We start from the raw sequence: 20,854 nt of genomic DNA, 5'->3' as shown, positions 1-20,854 counted from the left end.
TTAGTTGTACTGGCGTAAGTGCCACAGGCTATTAGCCTGCACTAAAGCACATGAGTAGCTGTGCTTTATTGACCACAAAGAGTGCTTTACTGTGGATTTCATGCTCATTGAGAAATTCTGTACTGCAATTGCATAAGGAATAAATTCCAGGTAATATTAATTTTGTAGTTGCGTAGTATGGGATTTTTCAACAGACATGAAATCCACAGTATTACAATAAAACACTCTTTGTGGGCAATAAAGCACTGCTTGCCCTAAAGTGTACTTTATGAAAGTTAAAGTACACCTTTTCCTTTGATCTCACCCACGCAAATTCTATAAACTGTCTTATCTTTGTGTCTCACCATCCTTGTAATTCTGCATGTGCATCTGTAAAGTAATAAATAAATCAACTGGGGGGGGGGGGTGAAGCCTGCAGATGAGATAGTGAATGGTCACCAGAATTAGAATTACTTGCAAAATCTACCAAACCATCCATGACTGCTATCAAACATTTAATTTCTTCAGTCACTGATAATTGGTTTAACACTACAAAAAATCTTCAAAGGTTGCAATTGGTGTCTTTATCTGTTACACATATAGATTTGTGGGACTGGATGAGTATTGGAGTAGATAATATTTATGTTTAAGTTACCCATTATTTTGTACAAAATTTCTATACCTGCTTGATATATGGACAGAAATGCATGAGGAATTGGCACATATGCATCATCTAACTAGTTACTGTTAATCTTGGTAACTCCACAAATTTGTGACCATTAATTACATAATAATGTGTAATGTAACAACAACAAACTATCTACATGTATGCATAGTATGTTCTACAACTCATATTCTACAAGAAGAGATAGCTAGTTACAGCAACATCAATGATAATGTTGGAGTTGTGTGTGTAATGAAAACTACAAAATAACAGCTGTAGTTTAAAAATCATTGCTGTAAAACATTTTTTTTTTAAAAAAGCAGAGTAAAAGTAAAAATGTTGTAGTTAACAATCAGAGTAAATTTGAATCCTCTTGTTCCCTTGGTCACAGACATACACACTACCATTAGGATTATAGGCTATTCCTCGAGGGTGTGAAAACTGCCCAGCACTAGTGCCACCTGATCCAAAGCAGTGTATGAAGACACCATCTTTATCAAAGATTGATATGCGATTGTTAGAATATTCAGTTACATGAATAAAATCATACAAGTCAGTAGTAACACTGTATGGATAGTACAATTGACCTTTTTCACTACCTTGTGCACTTATCTTGTTGACATAGTTACCATCAAGAGTGAAGATGGAGATGCAGTGATGACCCCACTCAACAACAAGTACCTGATTGTTATTAGTGACAGCTACATCTGTGGCTTTGTTCAACTGACTTGACCCAAAAGCATTGCTAAACCGACCATCACAGTGGAACACTGAGATGCGATTGTTATGATATTCAGCAACAAATATTCTATTATTATACACTGTGATACCAAATGGGCCATTTAGTTGACCATCACCTGATCCTTTATTGCCGAACTGTAGTAAATAGCCACCATTGATGTCAAACTTTTGTACTCTGTGATTATTACTATCAACCACATGCAAGTGGTTATTGGCATCAAATGCTAATCCCCGAGGATTATGAAACAGGCCATTTCCATTACCACTGGAGCCTAATTTCCTTGTCAGTTGGTCTTGGCTATCAAATATGTATACACAATGGTTGGAATCATCAGTTACGGCCCACACACCATCCTTGGCAAATGCAATACCCCATGGCTCACCCATCTTTCCATCATCATTCACAATCTTGTTAGGTTTATCTAGCGTAGTGTGCTGGTGTATCTGAACACTGAGTGGATGTTTGTTAATTTTTGTTCCATTACTGAATACTGAGACCTGTAATTCTCCAATTTGGGTGGGAGTAAAAGAGGCTGTATAGCTGCCATCTTGGTTGTCTTTAACTTCAGCTGTGAAAACCTCTCCTGTTCTTGGCTTTACTTGAGTAGTAATTTTACTACCTCCTTTTTGGCAAGGGCAATGATTGGGATCTTTGGTTGTAATGGTGAACTTCATCTCCTTACCAACCTGTCCGTAGGCTGGAATGTATGCAATTGCAGTATTAAATGAGGAATTGTCACCATAAGACAGATAGCCAAAGTATGGAAAAGATCGTCTATGTCCTTTGCTAAATTTCTGATTTGCAAATTCTACTGGTTTAGTCTCCAGGGTTTTGTAGCTATCCTCTAACCTCTTCACATCTTTACTGATTTGCTTTTTCATGTACAATGCTTCATGGTGATCTGACTCACTCTTCACTGCCTCACTTAGTTGTTTCACATGTTCAAGTTGTGATCGTGCATGTTGAAGCTGTCGTTGTTGAAGTAAAATTACTTTTTTCTTTTGTGTTGATACTTCATGTAATTCTCTTTTTAGACCTTCTCTTTGTTGTTTTAATTTTTGTTCCAAGTGATCAAAGTAACTGTCAATTTCTTGTTCAACTTCAGCAGCCTGTGACTCAATCTTCTCACCGGTGGAAGAGATTTCCTTCTCACTTGTGGTCAATTTATTAATCATATCATCTACTGGTTTAATAACTTCATTCATCTTGTCTAGATGTTGTTTTGCCATCTTCCTCACAGAACCATGTTCATGTCCTGCATGATCATTTGTAGTACAATAGTGACATACCAACTGGTCACATGTTTCACAGTAGAAAAGTAGATCCATATCATGATCTTGACACTGAGCTTTCTTTGTTGACTTGAGTTGCAATTGAACATCTTTCTTCTCAGACCGTATCTGATCAAGCTGTATCACACTGTGACCTTGCTTGTCACTGCTGTACTTGTGAGACTCATCACATTCCTTACACATCAGTGTAGCACAGTCACTACAAAATGATGTTACTGGACTCTTTCTAATACAAGCAATGCATAGTATTTCTTCATTTCGTTCTATCTTCTGCTTGATAGTCATCTCATCAGCAAGACGAGTGAGGAAAAGATGATTGGGTAGCTGCTTCACTCCATCGGAAGGAATTTGAGTTGTCTGTTTACATACTGCACAAATCAAGTCAGATCCTGCCTGCAACGTCACCAGACACTCTTCACAGTATGAGTGGTAACATGTAGGAAGATATTTCGGTTTCTTGTATAGTTCATGGCAAACAGGGCAACTGAGATAAATGGGAACCTTTTCAGTTACTTGATTAGCAGCCATTTTGTATTGTACAGGTGAATACTGAGCAAGCTACATTTCAACAAACAAAGGGAGGACAATTACTGTAATAGCAAAGAAAATACCTGCATCTTATTACCTATAACTATACTGCATGTACTATAACACCAAACTGTGGAACAATGATGTGATCTGCAAAGGGTTTATAGAGTTAGAAACCAAGGGTACAGCAGCTACAGTGCATGATTATACCAAACTTTTAGCTGCAGAAAAATTAGGGATTTTATAAGCTAGTATGTAGTGCTGAAATAAGGAAGATCATCACCCTGATGCATACATTTAATCCCATGCTGGTTTGTGTTACTACTTACACAATATTAGGAATTTTAAATTTTAGTAGGGTCACTGAAATAAGAGGTAACTAAACAACAAAGGCTGCCTACACCTGCAGCTATACTAGTGGACATGCATTTAATTCTGTAGTATAGTCATGGGTATACTATAGTAACAGGTTATACTACTGATGTATAGATACAGTAAATGGTCACTAGTGTGTAGCTGCAGGAGTAGGTGACCTCTCTTGTTTCATTACTTCTTATTTCTGTGACCCCTACTCAAATTTATAATTCCTAATTATCCTTTTACTCATTTTGTTTACTTTTGTCACAACACAATTGCTTATGACTAGGGTCACACATTTGGCATGCCTCATCCATTAACCATCAGGCTTCTTGGAACGCCATACAGTAACCAAAACATGCTGTTAGCTAGCAACGTAGCAAGTTGTCTTGAATTGTTTGGTGTTCACCTGCTAGTGCAAGAACTGATACCCTTTAGCTATTAAAGCATAACTAGTATTCTTGCTTAACCTACAAATATCACATTATGGCATGAACATAGCCATGTTGCTTGATGCCAGATTAATGATTATGTGCAAGATGATGTTACAACGTAGTATTCAGAAGATGGCATGCTATAGAAAGTGCATGACATGTTACTACTATGTTACATAACAATATTTTATAGCTAAGTAACACATTAATAGTTTGTTCAGTAAATAATATTACTGCAACACATGTAATAACCAGTAATACACTTATTTCATACTTTGTAAAGTAACTATCTGTTGTTCAAGAAATGTAGCACGTTATATTACTTTTACTGAAGTAATAATACTACATAGCTTGTTACATAAGTAACACACCCAACAATGAGTATGAAGTGGGCAATAGATGTATGTTTAACATGGCAGTAGTTAAATTCCGAATCAATTTTCAAAGTACTGTTTCAGGCGTGATTAATAAGTGTCAGGAGTTAGGAACATGCGAAATTGAAATGTAGTTGAACTTTTGAGCATAGGTCCAGAAATATTTCAATGAAACTTGCATAGCTGATGATGCACCATGGGTAGGTTTTATCATCATATTTTAAGGTTGGGTTAATTCGATTGCATAGCGGAGATAGAGCCCCAAACACAAACACAGTCTGGAGTTAGGTGACTTTTACTGATAATTTGCTATGGAGGAGGTTGGTTTGTGGGTGATTTTTTGGCAGTACAGTGCAAATCTTCATGATCTTGAAATAGATGTAGGGATTATTAGGCACAAAACTGTACACAAAACATCTCTTCATATATATACTCCCTCATTTTAACTTTAGTGTGAAGATTATCAATTAGCTTAACACTACTGTGAATCAACATGTTAGCATTAGAAATGGACACAAAGAAAGAAAAAGCGCACAAATATTAGCATGTGTTGGGCTCAAGAAATATCTATATAACTGAGAAGAATCAAACCAACCATGTTAGCCAATATTTGAGTTATACTTAATCAATTGGAGGTAACAGTTAGCTATGTAGTTAGTAAAAACACTTGTCACAAGCACTTTGCATGTACACTCTGGAAATATGGTCTTAGCTATTTACATCAAGACACACGGTAGTGTGTTGTGTGGCCAAGAAAGCCGGTGACCACACCGTGAGTATATTGACAGGAAGAAAGAAACAGCTTTTTCATGCGTGCATAGCTCTATGGCCCCTTCTCCAAAGCACACCATTTTTGCATTATAGCTGTCCCCTAGGTAGGGTATGCCACACAGCAAATTTGATTAAATTTGCAACAGCCATTTGCGAGATATGAGTGTTCAAAGTTTCATTTTAATTTCTTCATTTTTTTCTTCTTATGCCGTATGGGAGGCTACGGGGGCTTCGATTTCTTTTTCCACACTTTGCAAAAATTGCTATAAAATGCAAACATGTAACTCAATTGCCTTGATCTTTGGCACAAATGAAGAGTGTGTAACGGTGGATTCGCGTACCAAGTTTGTTATGAATCTGAGGAATATTCAAGGAGTTATGAGCATTTATTCATGTAAAAAAAGATTAAACTTCTGTCACGGCTACAGGGCAAACTGATTATAAAAATAGCTTGAAAACTGGTGTGTAGATGGGCTGATCATCATAGCAGTGCCTTTGGATAGTTTGAATAGCAATAGAGTTACAGCGACAAAGTTATAAAGCAAAAACCAAGCAAGTGTAAAATTGCGGGATCGAGATACTCTAATAGAGCAGTCATTGTGGGGCAAAAAAGGTGTGCAAAAATGTCAAAAAAAAGCAAAAAAACTTACCAGAGTTTGAATCAGGGACCTCCATACCTAACACCTGCATCCTTAACCACTGCTACCTTGGCTGATCACTTCACTTAATTTTGCTTTATTAATGAAATTTCTAGTTGAAATCTGCTATGATCAAACGTTTGTAATTTCATAGATCTACCAATAGAAGTACTAGATTGTTCTAGAACATTCTATGTATGTTCTATTAGAAGTCCTCAAAAAAATGTGCACTCTACTACAGTATTACAATAATATTATCAAATATTGAATTAAATCATGCAATGAAATACATTTATAAGTCTGTCTTCAATAATCATCATTGTAGAAAAGAATAAATGTGGGTAAAAACAAACCTCAAAGTCAGCCATAGGCTGGTTTTGGGGCCTTATAAAGTACAAAAAGAAGTGAAATCCACACAAAAACAGCCAAGCTGTGAAAAAATGGTGCGGCCTTAAAAAGCCTGGGTGAAAAAGTTGTGAAATCAAAGGTGGCAGCCAAGAAATGGCTGCAATGATATAAATTTTAACAATGGCTGTGTGTGCAATGTTAAAATTTATTAGCATTAACATCATTGCAGCCATTTCTGGGCCGCCACCTTTATTTCACAACTTTTTCACCCAGGATTTTTAAGGCCGCACCATTTTTTCACAGCTTGGCTGTTTTTGTGTGGTAATATTATACACTCCAATCAAGACACACGTTAGTGCATTGTGTGACCAAGTAACCTGGCACACCACACTTGTGTGTATAATAGTGTTGTAAACCAGTATCAAAATTGTCTGTGTCAAGTCATTTATTGGCTCAGAGCCTTTAAATTAGCTTTTCCCACCAACCTGGTACACCATACACTACTGAAAAGTGTTAAAATCACAACATACCAAATGACTGCTCTATTAGAGTGTTTTGACCATTTTAGCAAAAGGATCTAAACAATACAACAAAGACACATTGCACTGTAAATCCAACCTGTATATTGCACGATGAACTATATTAGGCATTTTCCGTGGGTTTTTCCTGTTCCCACTTTCTAGATTACTATTCTCTACATACAATAAATCACTATGCATCAAACAGGAAAGTGTACTCAATTGTCTTGAAACTTGGTGCACATAAACGTTAACAAAATTTGTACAACGACCAAGATTTCAATAAATATTCAGAGTTGATTGTTACTCACATAAGAGACTGTTATTTTGTCATGGCTACTGGGTCCACTACTTATAAGAATATCGATAAAATTAATCTGTGCATAGGCAAACCATTTTAGAGGTGTCTTCAAGACACACTGTGTTGTGCCGTGCAGCCAAAAGGCTGGTGTGCCACACTGTAGACAAGAAGAAAGAAAACACAATTTTCACACATATGCAGCTACATGATCCATAAACCAACTGGAACCAATTTTGCGGTAGATGTGCCCATCAGGTAGGGGAGTACACATCCCAAATTTGAAGGAAATTGCCTCAGCTATTTCCGAGATACACTCTATGAGCAGTCAAACTTCCATTTTCCTTCTACTTTTTAAAGTACACTTTGCAAAATCTGCTATAAAATTCAAATGCATACTCCAATCAAGCTGAATTTTGGCACACTTATAGGAATTATGAAAGCATCACTTTTGGTGGAAATTTGATTAAGAGTGTGATCAACTATTTGCATAAAATAATATCAAACTTTTGTCATGCTTATGGGGTAAACTGCTTTTTGAAAATTGGCCAGTATTTTTTTTATTATTATTATTAGTTAGATTAACCATCCATAGGAGTGCCTTTTGGAAGGAAATCAAGATTAAGACTACCAAGATACAACAGAAAAACCAATGTAACAATCACACGATTAAGCTTTGAATTGTGCAGTCTTTCTATTAGAACATCCAGCAAGTAGCAAATCATCGTGTAGAGAGTTCAGCTACACCATGTAGAGAGTTCAGGTCACCCTGTAAAGAGTTCAGCTATCAAACAAGTCACCTCAGCTACACAACAAGTAAACCTAGAGAGCTTGGTTATGTTACAAGTTACCTTGCATAGAGATTAGCTACAATCAAGTCACCATGTAGTGACTTCAGCTACTCTTTAGAGAGATAAACTACAATTAAGTCAATATTCCAGCTGAAAGGGTGAGTACGGACCCTCCATAAAGTACCACAGGGTGGACTTCACTGGCATGTTATATATGAGGAAGCCTGTTAGCACTACTACTTGTACATACATGTTTAACAAGTACTTAGGAATTTTAAGGGATCACAGAAATAAAAAGAGCGAAGTGCTTCATTTTGAGATGTATCCAGCCCATTACAAAGTGTTACAAATGAAGAATACTATGAGAAGGATCTCTGCAGTTAATCCAGTCACAATGACAAATTTGGATGATTCTCATTACAAACATAGGGAAACCATCATGCAGTGCTACTGCGAATCAACACCTTGTGCTGCCAGCAAAGATAAATGGGACCGAAAGGAAAACACGGGTAAGTCCATGAAGCAAGCATTGTACTGCAGTATGCCAAAAGGTACCTGTTGCTGTGAAGCGACATCGGATAGTGAAAAATCATGCCCGTAGCCTTACTCAGTCACTTCGATGCTTCAACATCTCTCCTGGCCAGAGCTTCAAACATGACATAAGATATCTAGACTACAAACATTATACAAAGCATTCCACAACCAAATTCCTATATCTATCTCTATTAATTATCTTCTAATGACCAGATAAACCAGGCAATATCACTTCATACTTCCAACAATATCCACAACATCATACCAACTTTCTTCCACAACAGTACAAGAATGGAACTCATTACCACAATTCCCAATTGATCTAAACGACTTTGACTCGCCTTCTATTAACATTTCCAGCAGACAGCCATTTTTTTGGAAATCTTTATAACTGGGAACATCTCTCTTGTCTTGCAGATATTCTTGATACAAGTACTTTAGCTGACAGATGCTAGTTTTTCCAACTGTTTAGACAGTTCTGAATAGTTCTTTGTGAAGAATTTCATGGCAGCTGTAGTCCCATATTCTGCAGCCCTCTGGGCAACTGATGGTTTTTGGGCTGCCGTTACTGTCTGATGTGACCCTCTGCTGCCTTTGTTACTGACAGCTGAAGTATCTATTATGCCAGTAACCCTTTCGTTTGCTGAAGCAATCGTTCCTGGTGAAATTGATATGGTAGGATTACTGTTGATGGAAACTACAGATGATTTCCATTTACAAATGGGTAGTCATACATCGCACTACCACGGATTGACACCTTGGGCAGTCAGCAGAAAGAAATGGGACACAAAGAAGGACAAAAGTACATAAGTACTACAGTATGTCAAAAGGCATATCTTGAGACGAAGTAATGTTGAACAGTAAAAAAATAATCAAGCCTGTAGCCTTAGCCGTTATCGAGTTACGCTTGCCTGAAGGCATCAGGCAAGGCAGTTAGTTAGTAGAATATTCCACTGACTAAATTAAAAAAATATCACAATAATCTATTGGCAGCATTTGGGGCCACATTGAAGACACTTTTGGGCTTGGTTAATACTGCCAAGGCACCAGGATGGTATTGTGAAGCAGATTTTTTTTTTGCCAGAAAGACCGAAACCTCTGTGATCCCCAATATACAGTACTACCATACTGTATGATGATCACTACTGATTTGCCGAAGCTTTTTTTCCATATGGTACTAGTGGACATTTAATCCCTAATTCAGTCACCATAACTTACCAATTAGACCACTAGTATATCTAAAGGTGTAGGTGACCTCCCTTAATTTTGTTTTGTGATCTCTAATCAAATTTAAAATTCCTTAATATTTTCTTAGCTACTTGTATCATTGAACTCCAGGATGTTAAACGTTTTAATCTAGATCTGTTTGGAAATCCCTATGCACAGTTATCAATGTGGGAGGTACAGTACAGTTATGAAAAAGCATGTTAACTGCCAATGCAATGGTGACAGGGGCTTAGTGAGGGACGGGGGTGCCAGTGCATAGTGAGACTTTTTTGACCATGTTCTTTACCACTGTTGTGACCCATATGCGTATTTGTCCTATACGGGCTTCCTAAGTTCCTATACACGTATGGGATACCCATACATGTACAGGGTGTCCATACGTATATGGGTCACTAGCTTAAATCGATCTATTAGTTAATTCCTTCATCCAAGGAGATGATAAAATTTCATTTTAAAATCTTGTATTTAACCAACTAGCTACATAGCTAGTTACAGAGCTACTCAAGTCCTGACAGTTTCATGCAGTGGCGAATCTAGATGGGTTCCTTTGGTTTCAACATAATCCCTTTCAAACTTAGCTGAGTAGTTATAGCAATTCTAGTAGAGACTGAGTTGTGTTAGCAATTTACAATGGAAAAACTACTGCTATACTATACAGTATTTCAAAGCTATATGCATCCAATTACATTTAACTGGAATCCATGCATTATAGCTATTCAACCCCCAACAAAACTTTACTTTTTATTTTATAGGGAGTGATCAAGATACTTTAACAGTCACTCTAATAGAGTGGTCAGGCTACAACTTAGTACAACTCTCGCCCTACAGTTATTTATTTCACAGTCTAAACTATATATTTTTATTAAAATTCACAGCATAAAAGCTGAAGGCCTACAGGACTCGACGTTCCTGTAGCCTGAAAACAAATTGAACTACATGCAGCTTTGCATACAGTGTGTGCATGAGTGAATTACAAGTAGCTAAATTGTGTTGAGTCACTGATCAAAGTTAATTGCATTAAAAGTGTGGAAACTGGAATGGCTGAACATCGATAACAAGAACAGACAGTACGAAAGTTGCAGGGTAAATCAGGATTAAGAATTCTTCCTGGAGATAGTTTATAAATGTCGCTTAAGTTGATGTACTAAAGAGATGTGTCAATTACAGGTAGATGGTTCCACAGTCTGACAATTCTGCTGAAATAGAAGTGCTGATGTATGGAAGGTGATATGGAATGAACTACGGTAACTTGCAAAAGTTTCCAGATCTTGTATAGCTTACAGTTATTTTCATTAGCTTACTACTACTTTTATGTTGATTGAATGTTAATAATCAGATAGCTGCTTAGGACACTTTACTAGAAACGTTAGTCATTGAATCCATAATGTGTAGTGTATGTGTACATTAGTGGTAGCAATTTTAGCTGCTCAAGTTGAGTTTTTAAATTTACACAGCAAAAATAGTGTTCCAATACTACCTATACAAACCTCATCTTTAGTCAGTATTGAAACAACTATTTCAAAATACTCCCTATAACAAGACAAAATGGACATCAAATCTATAAAATAATGACTCTAATGTTATCTTGCTATTGTAGGGTGTGGTCTGTTTTTGGTTGAGCTTATGTAAAATATTTGGATTATTATATTGGATTATTAACACCAAAACAGTATTTGTGTATAAATTATGTTGAGTTAAATGATTTAATATGAATTTCATTGCCCTGCATTGAATGCATTCCAATGTGAGTGTATGCATGTCCTTGTGGACTCCATAGCTGAGAACAAGAGATCTGACTAAGGAAATGTATAATTGTTTTTCACTAGGATAGTGTTTGTCCCTAAAAGTATAATGGAGAAGTCCCAGGGTTTGTTAGGCTTTTCTTACAATGATTTTATAGCTAGTGCTCTGACCATTGGGGGTTGTTAGTAAAAGTAATACCAAGGTATTTGTGCAATGTTTTGTATGAACATACAGCTAAATTCAGCTTCGTTAAAAAGAATTTAGTGTTGTAATTCCAGAGTTAGATGATGTTAATGTCCCCTTGAAGTTGGTCTATGTCATTTGATATGAATTGATAATCTGCAGTCATTTAGTACTAGCATTGGTACCTGCCCTACATACAGGACCATCTCCACATTAAACATTTTAATGCCAGGAAGAGGGACCAAGCATTAAACACCAGCACTGCTCATGTAGCTATGTAGAGTACATGGTGATGTCACATTTTTAAAGAGCATGAGGTTTCCTTATGCCATCCTGTTGAAATTAATGATGCAAAACACTAAAGTTTATTGTTTGTGGGTTTGACAGGAATGTAGTTCGATTATTCAATGTATCTTCCCTACCAGTGATTTCAACGTGGTGTAAAGAACAAACAAAACCTTTGCTGCTTTACATGCAGGACACCTAATGCAATAATAATTAATATATTGGGAACCAAGCATAAATAGCATCCTATATTTGCTGTGTAGCATGTATGTTGATAGTACTTTAAAGTACATGATCTTTTTGCAGTACATATAGTGAAATAATGAGCATGCAAGGCTAATTAGTTAAACTGCATGCGGGCTAAGGCAATTGTATATACAGTATACCTACATTACATACAGGTGGTGTACACATGGTATTTACAGTTTCAGTTTCTACATGATGTTTACCTTACCGACTGTCACAAAGAGAAATGAACTTTGGGCATAATTTAAACCAACACAATTTGCAATTACATAGTTACTGCATGGCAAGCAAAGATTCAGAACTTGTCCTATGCTATGCACATCAGTTCTGATGTTGCAGTGACACATATTATTATTATTATTGTTTTATTATTAGCACTTTACAGTGACCAGCACTGATGGTCTGACAGCAACATGTGCTGCAGCCTTAGGATTACCTAACCTAATTTCAGGGACTTAGACCTAATGACTTCACTTACTGACTGATAAGGTGTAACAGAAAAGGGGCCAAAGTAAGGAAAAAATCCCTCCAGCCCCAGGATTCCAACTGCAGGTCACCCAATGTCTAGTTGGGGCCACACTCAGTCTTCCTCCAGGAGGGATGGATTTTCTTCCTTAAACCTAAAGTATTTATTATTAGCACTTTACAGTGACCAGCACTGAAGGTCTGACAGCAACATGTGCTGCATCCCTAGGATTACCTAACCTAATTTCAGGGACTTAGACCTAATGGCTTCACTTACTGACTGATAAGGTATACCTCTTGCCATACAAAAACCCAGGTTTAAAACACCCTACAGTGTAATTGACGATTTAGGTAATGTACGATCCTTTAGAGTGAGCAGGATTATAGTGAAACAGTTGTGCCAGGTCAGACGCAGTTCCTCGGTGTAAACTATGGTATCTGTATGGTTCCAGTATTACCATTTTTCAGATGCACAGTAGTATCTGTCCAATCATGCAAGCTGCCTATTTACTACAGCAGTAATGAGGTAAATCTGAACAAACAGTTTTGCATGTCAGTGCACTCCTAAGTACTTTAAAAAAGATGCAGATATTCTGGATACTGGTGAAAGAAGCTTTTACCTACTCTAATATAACACATGCACTGGACCAACACACAGATGGACAAATATGTTGACAATTTGCCTGCCCTATTCCAAAAGTGCTATAAAAGTCCCTATGATGTGAGGCAGTTAAGTGCCAGTGCTGAAAAACTGAGCATAAGAGTTTGCATCAAAAAGGTGCCAAAAGTGAAAAAAAAAGAAGTTATGACCTAGGTGGGGATTGAACCCAGGTTGGGTATAATAACTTGGGGTTAAGGGAGGTGCACAATCGTTTATCTGTGGTTTTGACAGGAATGTAGCTCGATTTTTCAGTGATCCTTCCCTACACCAGTGCCTTCAATGCCCTATAAAGAGCAAACAAAGCACGTATTAATTTGCTACAACAACACTCGAGTTGCCAGATGATGGGCATTTAATTTCGCTAAAGTCCGGTGTCGATACGTGCTTTGCATACGAAAAGTCGTGCTTTAAAAAGGTGTGCACAAAAAGGTACTGAGTAGAAAGAAAAAAAATCTGCAAGGTACTGAGTAGAAAGAAAAAAAATCTGCCAACACGTGGATTCGAACCCACGACCTCTTACACGCTAGTCAGGCGTTCTACCACTTGAACAGTATGTGCTGTGGTTTTCAAAGGAATGTTGCTCAAGTTTTCTCTACATCTTGGCCTTCTACGCGCTGTAGAGAACGAATGGAAGTACGCGTGAACTCATGATAACAATCTTAGAGTAGGCGGATGATGAGTGCTACAGATTGTGTCGATTTGCACCAAGTTTGGTGAGTAAGCGGCGTGACGGACAGACGGCTTTTCAGCTTTATATATATAGATCATCAGCAAACAGAAAAGAAATTGAAGAGCAAATACTCTCTGGAAGATCATTGATAAAAATGGTGGCCCACGGACACTACTTTGTGGTACTCCTGAGAGAACATTGCATAGCATTTTGACACACTGAGATTGGTAAGATTTGAGCCATTACCACAGATTAGTTAAATGCTCAGTAGTTAAGGTAGCCTAAAATCTTCTAGAATCTCAAAACTTGCTACAACATCAAAATTTCTTGAGTTTCCTCAGAACTTTTGTTATATTTATTTCCATTATTACTTCAGAAACCCCTTCAAAAATCCTAGATCCACCACTGCGTTTGTATTATGTACTGTAGTAGTATTGTGTGGCCAGACCCTTTCCGTGTAGCCGCTTATAATTTCCAATCGATAAGTGGCTGCACGGAAACGCGAGACTAGCACTGTAGCTTTGAAACGTATCGATATTTTGCAGCAATTAATATTTCAGTTTCTGGAAACCTCAGAATTGCCCCTGACTGGTCAGGAGTAGCTAATACTGTATACACGAGCATCTTTAAATCATATGTGGCTAGGGTGAGCTGGGGATGGCAGTCCATCAAGCCCAAGTAGCTAAAATAGAGGGGAGAGCTGTCCTATATGCATATGGGCTGCCCATACGCATATGGAATGCCCATATGAGTATGGGACAAGTGATCTGCCCTGTACGTGTACTGGGCAAAATACATGTACAGTTCATAACACCACAGTACTGACATTAGAACAGATAATTGCTCCACCCACCGTACTCGGGAGTAATTATATTGGTCATAGTATCATGTACTATATGCATTGGTACAGTATTCACTGAGGGCTGAAAACTGAACCGAATGTTTTGTGAAGTGAGCAATTCGAAGTAAACAACCAAGACATACAATATAATTATAACACAAACACTGGCTACCGTGCTGATCATGCGGAAACTCAAGGGGTAGTCGCTTCAATATTGTCTGCTGAAACACTTACAATCGGGATCAAGATTCAATCAAGCGATCAAGGGGCTTTTGTACAGTGATTGGTTTTGTATCTTCTAGGGAAACACCCTTGTACAGGCTCTGCTTTTTGGTGTCACCCTGTCTTTTTTGACAAATCAGATAAATAATAAAGCAATCAAGACGTCCGAGAAAGTGCCGATCAAGCATCTTTGAAAGCTAATTATTAGGCCCCTATTTGGTAATTATTAGTTTCTCATCCACCGCCCGCATCCTTCTTAAGCTACCGCATGGTAAGCCATTATTTACTCTGCGCATGCTCAGAAGAACACGTGATACCAAACTGTTATAATTTTTGTTGATGAACGCTACAATGCGCTATATATCACCAGGAGAACTTTAGCAAATTGCTGCAGTGCCAGTTGCAATCGTGCTCTATCGACTTCATCAAAGCAGGCTTTCAGTTGACTGTCGAAAAACAGTTGGCGATCACGAAAAGTAGAATCAGCTGGTGAAGGAAATGTTTGTAGTAAGAAAGAAAGACAATTTGGACAAGGTCTGTACATCAGTGTGTTACCCTCCCGCCCGCATCATAATAATTAGAAAGGCTGGATGAGAAACTAATAATCACCGAATAGGGGCCTTATTATTTATTATTATTATTAGCGCTTTACAGTGACCAGCACTGAAGGTCTGACAGCAACATGTGCTGCAGCCTTAGGATTACCTAACCTAATTTCAAGGACTTAGACCTAGTGACTTGACTTACTGACTGATAAGGTGTAACAGAAAAGGGGCCAACTTTTAGCGAACACGAGAATTTACTCTTAACGATAGACGATCAAGAATCAAGGCTCTTTTATAGATGAGATCAAGCGATCAAGGCGAAATTTCGTTTCTTGATCCCGGTCGCAAGTGTATCTGTATCAACTGGCGGTATGGAAGTGCCTTGAAACTGATCTTGACTTGTCTTGTCATGTTGCCGGATAATTAGTCTCTCGACCCTGCCCCTTCATACCTTATTTTCCATACAAGTAACTAACCGTGTCAATAAACTTAGTCGATTCTCCCGATTCTCAGCGAGATTCTCAGAGTGTAGGGCTGGCGTCAAACGTAATTATTTTTCCTAGCGCGAATCACGAGAATCCCTAGCTAAACATGTACCGGGGGTAGAGTAGTGGTGGTAGTTATGAGACACTTAACTTCAAAGCATTGAAGTTACCTAAAACTGTAACCCTGGTATTTCACACTGATACTATGGAAAAGTGTACCCATAAACTACATTAACCTAAAAATTCAAAAAAATTCCTGCTTTGTGGTGATCTGTATGATAATTTTTCTGGAACACTGTAGATGTGTGTATTATGAGACATATGGGGGTATTATGAGACGCTGTGCTTGAAAGTTGACTAGTTCATATTTAATTACGGTAGATTTCATATGCAAAGGGTAGCAGGGACACTGTAGACAGTCAGAAAAGATTAGTTGACTTCATATGTCTACTTTACATCTTTGTACTCTTAACTACATAGTGAGTGGTACAAAGAGAATCATCAACAGTATGCCAATATGATGTAGTAAATTTAAGGAGCTATATCATCCCATAATTAGCTTTGTGGTTGACTTCTAATCACTATCTGTGATGATCTGAATAGGTACTATCTCTTTACTCCTAAATCTGCAGGATTTAACCTGCTCAACTGGTTTTAAGCTATGTGACCCATATTACCCCATGTCCCACAATACCAGCCTCTACTCTACATCTATATGCTGTATTATTATGGCTGCAGCATGCTAATTTAATCGCTGTTTCCTGGCTGTTAAAGGGTGACACATGGCAAAAAATGGTACCAAGATAAATTTGGCATCATTAGATGAAGAATTTTCTGGAGAATCAAAGTTCTCTGATATCCTCTAGGGGAAATTTTTTTTCTAATATAAACATTGTTGTTACTGTTTCTGCATGTAGACTGCCAATGTTCATCCTGTCCCCGTTTGCAGCTACTGCTCCTGTTCGTACTGCTAGCTACTACTGTTTGCAGCTGCTTGCAGTTTTTTCTGAGGTTTTTTCTGTTACTAGCTTTCTGCCTCATTACTTCTGTGGCTAGGCATGAGGCTATTATGCTCCAAAAATTGAGCATTATGCTTTTGAGCAGTGCTCAAAAATTCACCTATTATGCTTTTGAGAATTGCCCATTATTCCCAAAATTATGCCACCATAATTGGCTAATAATGCCAGTTTATTGCTGTATCAGACCATTTTATTGATGTTTAAGATCCAAATAGTCTTGAATTCTTTAGCTGATTGCTGTATTAGAGTATTTCGTTTCAATGTGACTGCTTTATTAGAGTAAATAATATTCAGTGACTGCTCTATTAGAATTTCTGACTGCTCTATTAGAGTATCTCGATCTTTTTAAATGGAATTGTGCATGCCGAAGATTTTCCTACTGTTAAAGCTTTATAATCACCTGAAAATGCTAGCATAATTCTTGATTCCCACACATATCTATTATGCCCGAAATTATGCCGGCATAATCGCCGCATCCCTATCTGTGGCACACATGATGCTGTTTTTTGCAGACTGCTGTTGCTTCCAGCTGCATAGATGTTGCTTGTGGCTGAGTGAGGCTGCATACAGCTGGCTGCTACTTTTTGTAGTAATATTCCACTTGCAAATTACCTAATGTTCCACCTGCACATTAGTTAATATTCTACTTGCAAAGTAGTTAATGTAAACTATCCACCTGCAAGCTACCTACAAAGCTGATTATTAAACTAAAAAGTAGCACAGCGGCTAATATTGCACCTGCAATCTAGCTAGTTTTTCAGCTGTATTTTATTTTACCTGCAAACTAGCTTATGTTCCACTTACAAATTAGTGGCCAGCATTCCATCTTTCTTATTAGCCAGTGTTCCAGCTACAAAATCGCCTATATTGTAGCTGCAAACTTGGCTAATATGCACCTAAAAACTGCATGATTAGTATATGCACTGGCCAGCAAATTACCATGTATCCATCTGCCAGCTAACTGCACATACATGTAGTTCCACTTGAAAACTGGTTAATGCTCCAGCTGCCAGCTAGCTGATATTACACCTGCAAAGTATGGCTAATATTCCACCTGAAAACTTTATTCCAACTGTATTAAAGTTAACTAATATAAAGTGGCAATTAATGGGATATCTCATGATAGTAAAGCTGAATAATCCATTCCATCAACAAGAGTGTATTGAAATAATTTAATTCATGCAATGGAGAGTATATAGCTATTTCACATTCTTTTAATGATATAATGCAGTAGTGGATACAGGGGATCAATGGTTTCAGCTGAAACGCCCTCTGAAAATAGCGTGCCCCCAAAATTTATTGACGAGTCGTCGTGTCAGTGGCAAAATCCCATGTGACAGTGTGTTATAGAAGGATTCTCTGCTGGCGAAAAACTTCGTAGTTTAGCCTTTGAAATCACAATTATAACGTTGTACAGCAGGTTGTGACTTTTTTTTTTCTTTTTTTTTTGGTCTCAGACTTACAGCTAGGCTGAAGTTGAGTGCAATCTGAAACCTCTGAAAATTTCTAGATCCACCACTGTAATGTGTGTAACAAAAAGGCTGCAACATTTCAGCATACCACTGCTAAAACTAATCACTATAGTAGCTACCATTTCCAAGAAAAGAAAAAACTGCAGGACTGGAATTTATCACCACACTATAGACTGCTTTTTAAATCAGTTTTGTAATTAAATGACTCCCAGTAATTTTTATATTGCTAAATCCTATAGGCAAATCAGCTGAGCTGGCTGGCTCAGTAGCAATTTATGATTGGGAACAAAAGTAACTGTGCCCTTATATTGCCTTATCCATCCACTTAGTTTCATGCCATGTTCAGCAATGATCAATCTCAGCCACAATATGGTTGACAGTGTTGGCCAACTATGGGAAATTCTATATTCTTGTCTTCTAGTGACACATTGACAACTAAATGTGACTGATGAGTCACTTAAATAAGCATTTATCACTACAGGGAATAAATATTTAAATACATGTTCATAGCCAATCATGACCTTTTGAGTTGCTGGCAGCAGTGGCTTATAGCTAAATAGTAAAATGCAACAGTAAAGCAATGCTGAATAGCAACCACATACTACAGCTACTACATGTAGATAGTTACATATTATAGCCACAATGTGAAACTTCTCTTTAAAAAGGCTGGATATCTATCACTGCTATTAGTGTGAAGATATTACATATGAATTCTACACTTACTGTATATATATGTCACATGTTGTCTATACATATTATGCTATTATTGTTGACTCCAGCCTGATGGATGGCAATTTAAATTTATGACTTTGCTGTCCATGAGACCATGTCGCAGTACCACACAGTGGCATACAATCATGTAATAGCCAGTGAGTTTGAGGAATGTATACATATATGTATCACAAGGAAATGAATATGCGCAATGAGTCAGTTTTCATTAGTTATGTTACAAAACAAGCTTGGTACAGACTTATAATTGTATACAACTTGAATACAAAATGAACAAAACATCGGGTTGATCTGAAGGTTTGTTTGGGCTTAGTTTTACATAACCAATACTGCCTCATCGTTGTTTGGGAAAAATAAGGCTGGATTTCGGGTGATGTTTTTTCATGCGCTTTTGTGGTCCCTACTATACAGTACTATCATACTGTATGATACTATTGGATTTGGAAGCAAATTTGTTTAAAAGCTACTATCATATTATTGGATCTTTGGGCAAAATTTTATTTACTAAAGCTGTCTGTAGGATGCCTGTGACCTGGTCCCACAGCCTGTTTAAAGTTGTTACATAAGTGTGTTTGAAAAGGTGCAGAAAGGAGAAAAATTTCATGACTGGATCTGTGCAGCCTCAAATCTGCAGCCATCCGATTACTGCTCAAACATTTCAGGAGTCTGCCAGGCAGTCAGGATGTTTTCTCCTTGTCATGTTCATGTATATATATATATCTAATCAAAAACAGCCAAGCTGTAAAAAAAGGTGCGGCCCTCAAAAAGGCCATGGTGAAAAAGATGTGAAATCAAGGTGGCGGCCAAGAAATGGCTGTGATGGTAGATTAATGGTTACATTTTAATAATGATAATTCAGGTGAATTTGGTGCCAAGACCAAGCGGCACAAAATTCACCTGAATTATCGTTATTAAAATGTAACCATTAACCTACCATCACAGCCATTTCTTGGCCGCCACCTTGATTTCACATCTTTTTTCACCATGGCCTTTTTGGGGGCCGCACCTTTTTTTACAGCTTGGCTGTTTTTGATTAGATATCACTTCTTTTTGTATTTGCATACTGCAAAGCCGGCCTATGGCTGGCTTTGGGGCTTTTTTAACCCATGTGTTTTTTTCTTTACCACAGGAAGAAGAAAAGAACTTAAAGAAGATTTTTAATGCTTCAATTGTTTTTGATTTTATTAGTAATTATACAAATTATATACATATATTTATTACATGCCCATTATTCCCCACAGGATATTTTTTTGCAGTTGATCTCTCTACTGGGTGACTTGAAATGTAGCTGAACTATATACAGGATCCGATGGTTTCTTTGTAGCTGAACTCTCTACAAGGTGGCCTCTTCCAGCTGGTCTCTCTACAGGGTGATTTGTTTCTAGCTGAACTCTCTACAGGTGATTTGTTTGCAGCTAAACTCTCTACATGGTGGTTTCTTTGTAGCTGAACTCTCTACATGATGGTTTCTTTGTAGCTGAACTCTCTATAAGGTGACTTCGTCTAGCTGAACTCTCTACAGGTGATTTTTTTTTGTAGCTGAACTCTCTACAGGGTGATTTGTTTGCAGCTGAACTCTCTACATGATGGTTCCTTTGTAGCTGAACTCTCTACAAGGTGACTTCGTCCAGCTGATCTCTCTATGGGGTGATTTGTTTCTAGCTGAACTCTCTACAGGTGATTTGTTTGCAGCTAAACTCTCTACATGGTGGTTTCTTTGTAGCTGAACTCCCTACATGTCGTATTGATGGTTTCTTTGTAGCAGAACTCTCTACAAGGTAACTTCTTCTCTA

The 20,854-nt window shown here is 37.6% G+C and overlaps 1 protein-coding gene across 1 annotated transcript; it reads right to left on the bottom strand.

The window, feature by feature from the left end:
* Window positions 1-737: 737 nt before the first annotated feature.
* Window positions 738-15,932, bottom strand: LOC136264991 (tripartite motif-containing protein 2-like). Its single transcript, XM_066059754.1, has 2 exons — window positions 15,833-15,932; window positions 738-3,235 (listed from the first exon to the last, which is right to left on the bottom strand). The coding sequence occupies exon 2, from the start codon at window positions 3,203-3,205 to the stop codon at window positions 989-991; it is 2,217 nt and encodes a 738-aa protein (XP_065915826.1). The 5' UTR covers window positions 3,206-3,235; window positions 15,833-15,932; the 3' UTR covers window positions 738-988.
* Between the last annotated feature and the right edge of the window lie 4,922 nt (window positions 15,933-20,854).

This window comes from Dysidea avara, chromosome 8 (assembly GCF_963678975.1).
Source record: "Dysidea avara chromosome 8, odDysAvar1.4, whole genome shotgun sequence".
NCBI lineage: Eukaryota > Metazoa > Porifera > Demospongiae > Dictyoceratida > Dysideidae > Dysidea > Dysidea avara.
This window is presented reverse-complemented; position numbering and strand designations above follow the sequence as displayed.

Bases quoted from the DNA above. Each gene is read 5' to 3' on its own strand.
- LOC136264991 (XM_066059754.1), bottom strand. From the start codon at position 3,205: ATGGCTGCTAATCAAGTAACTGAAAAGGTTCCCATTTATCTCAGTTGC.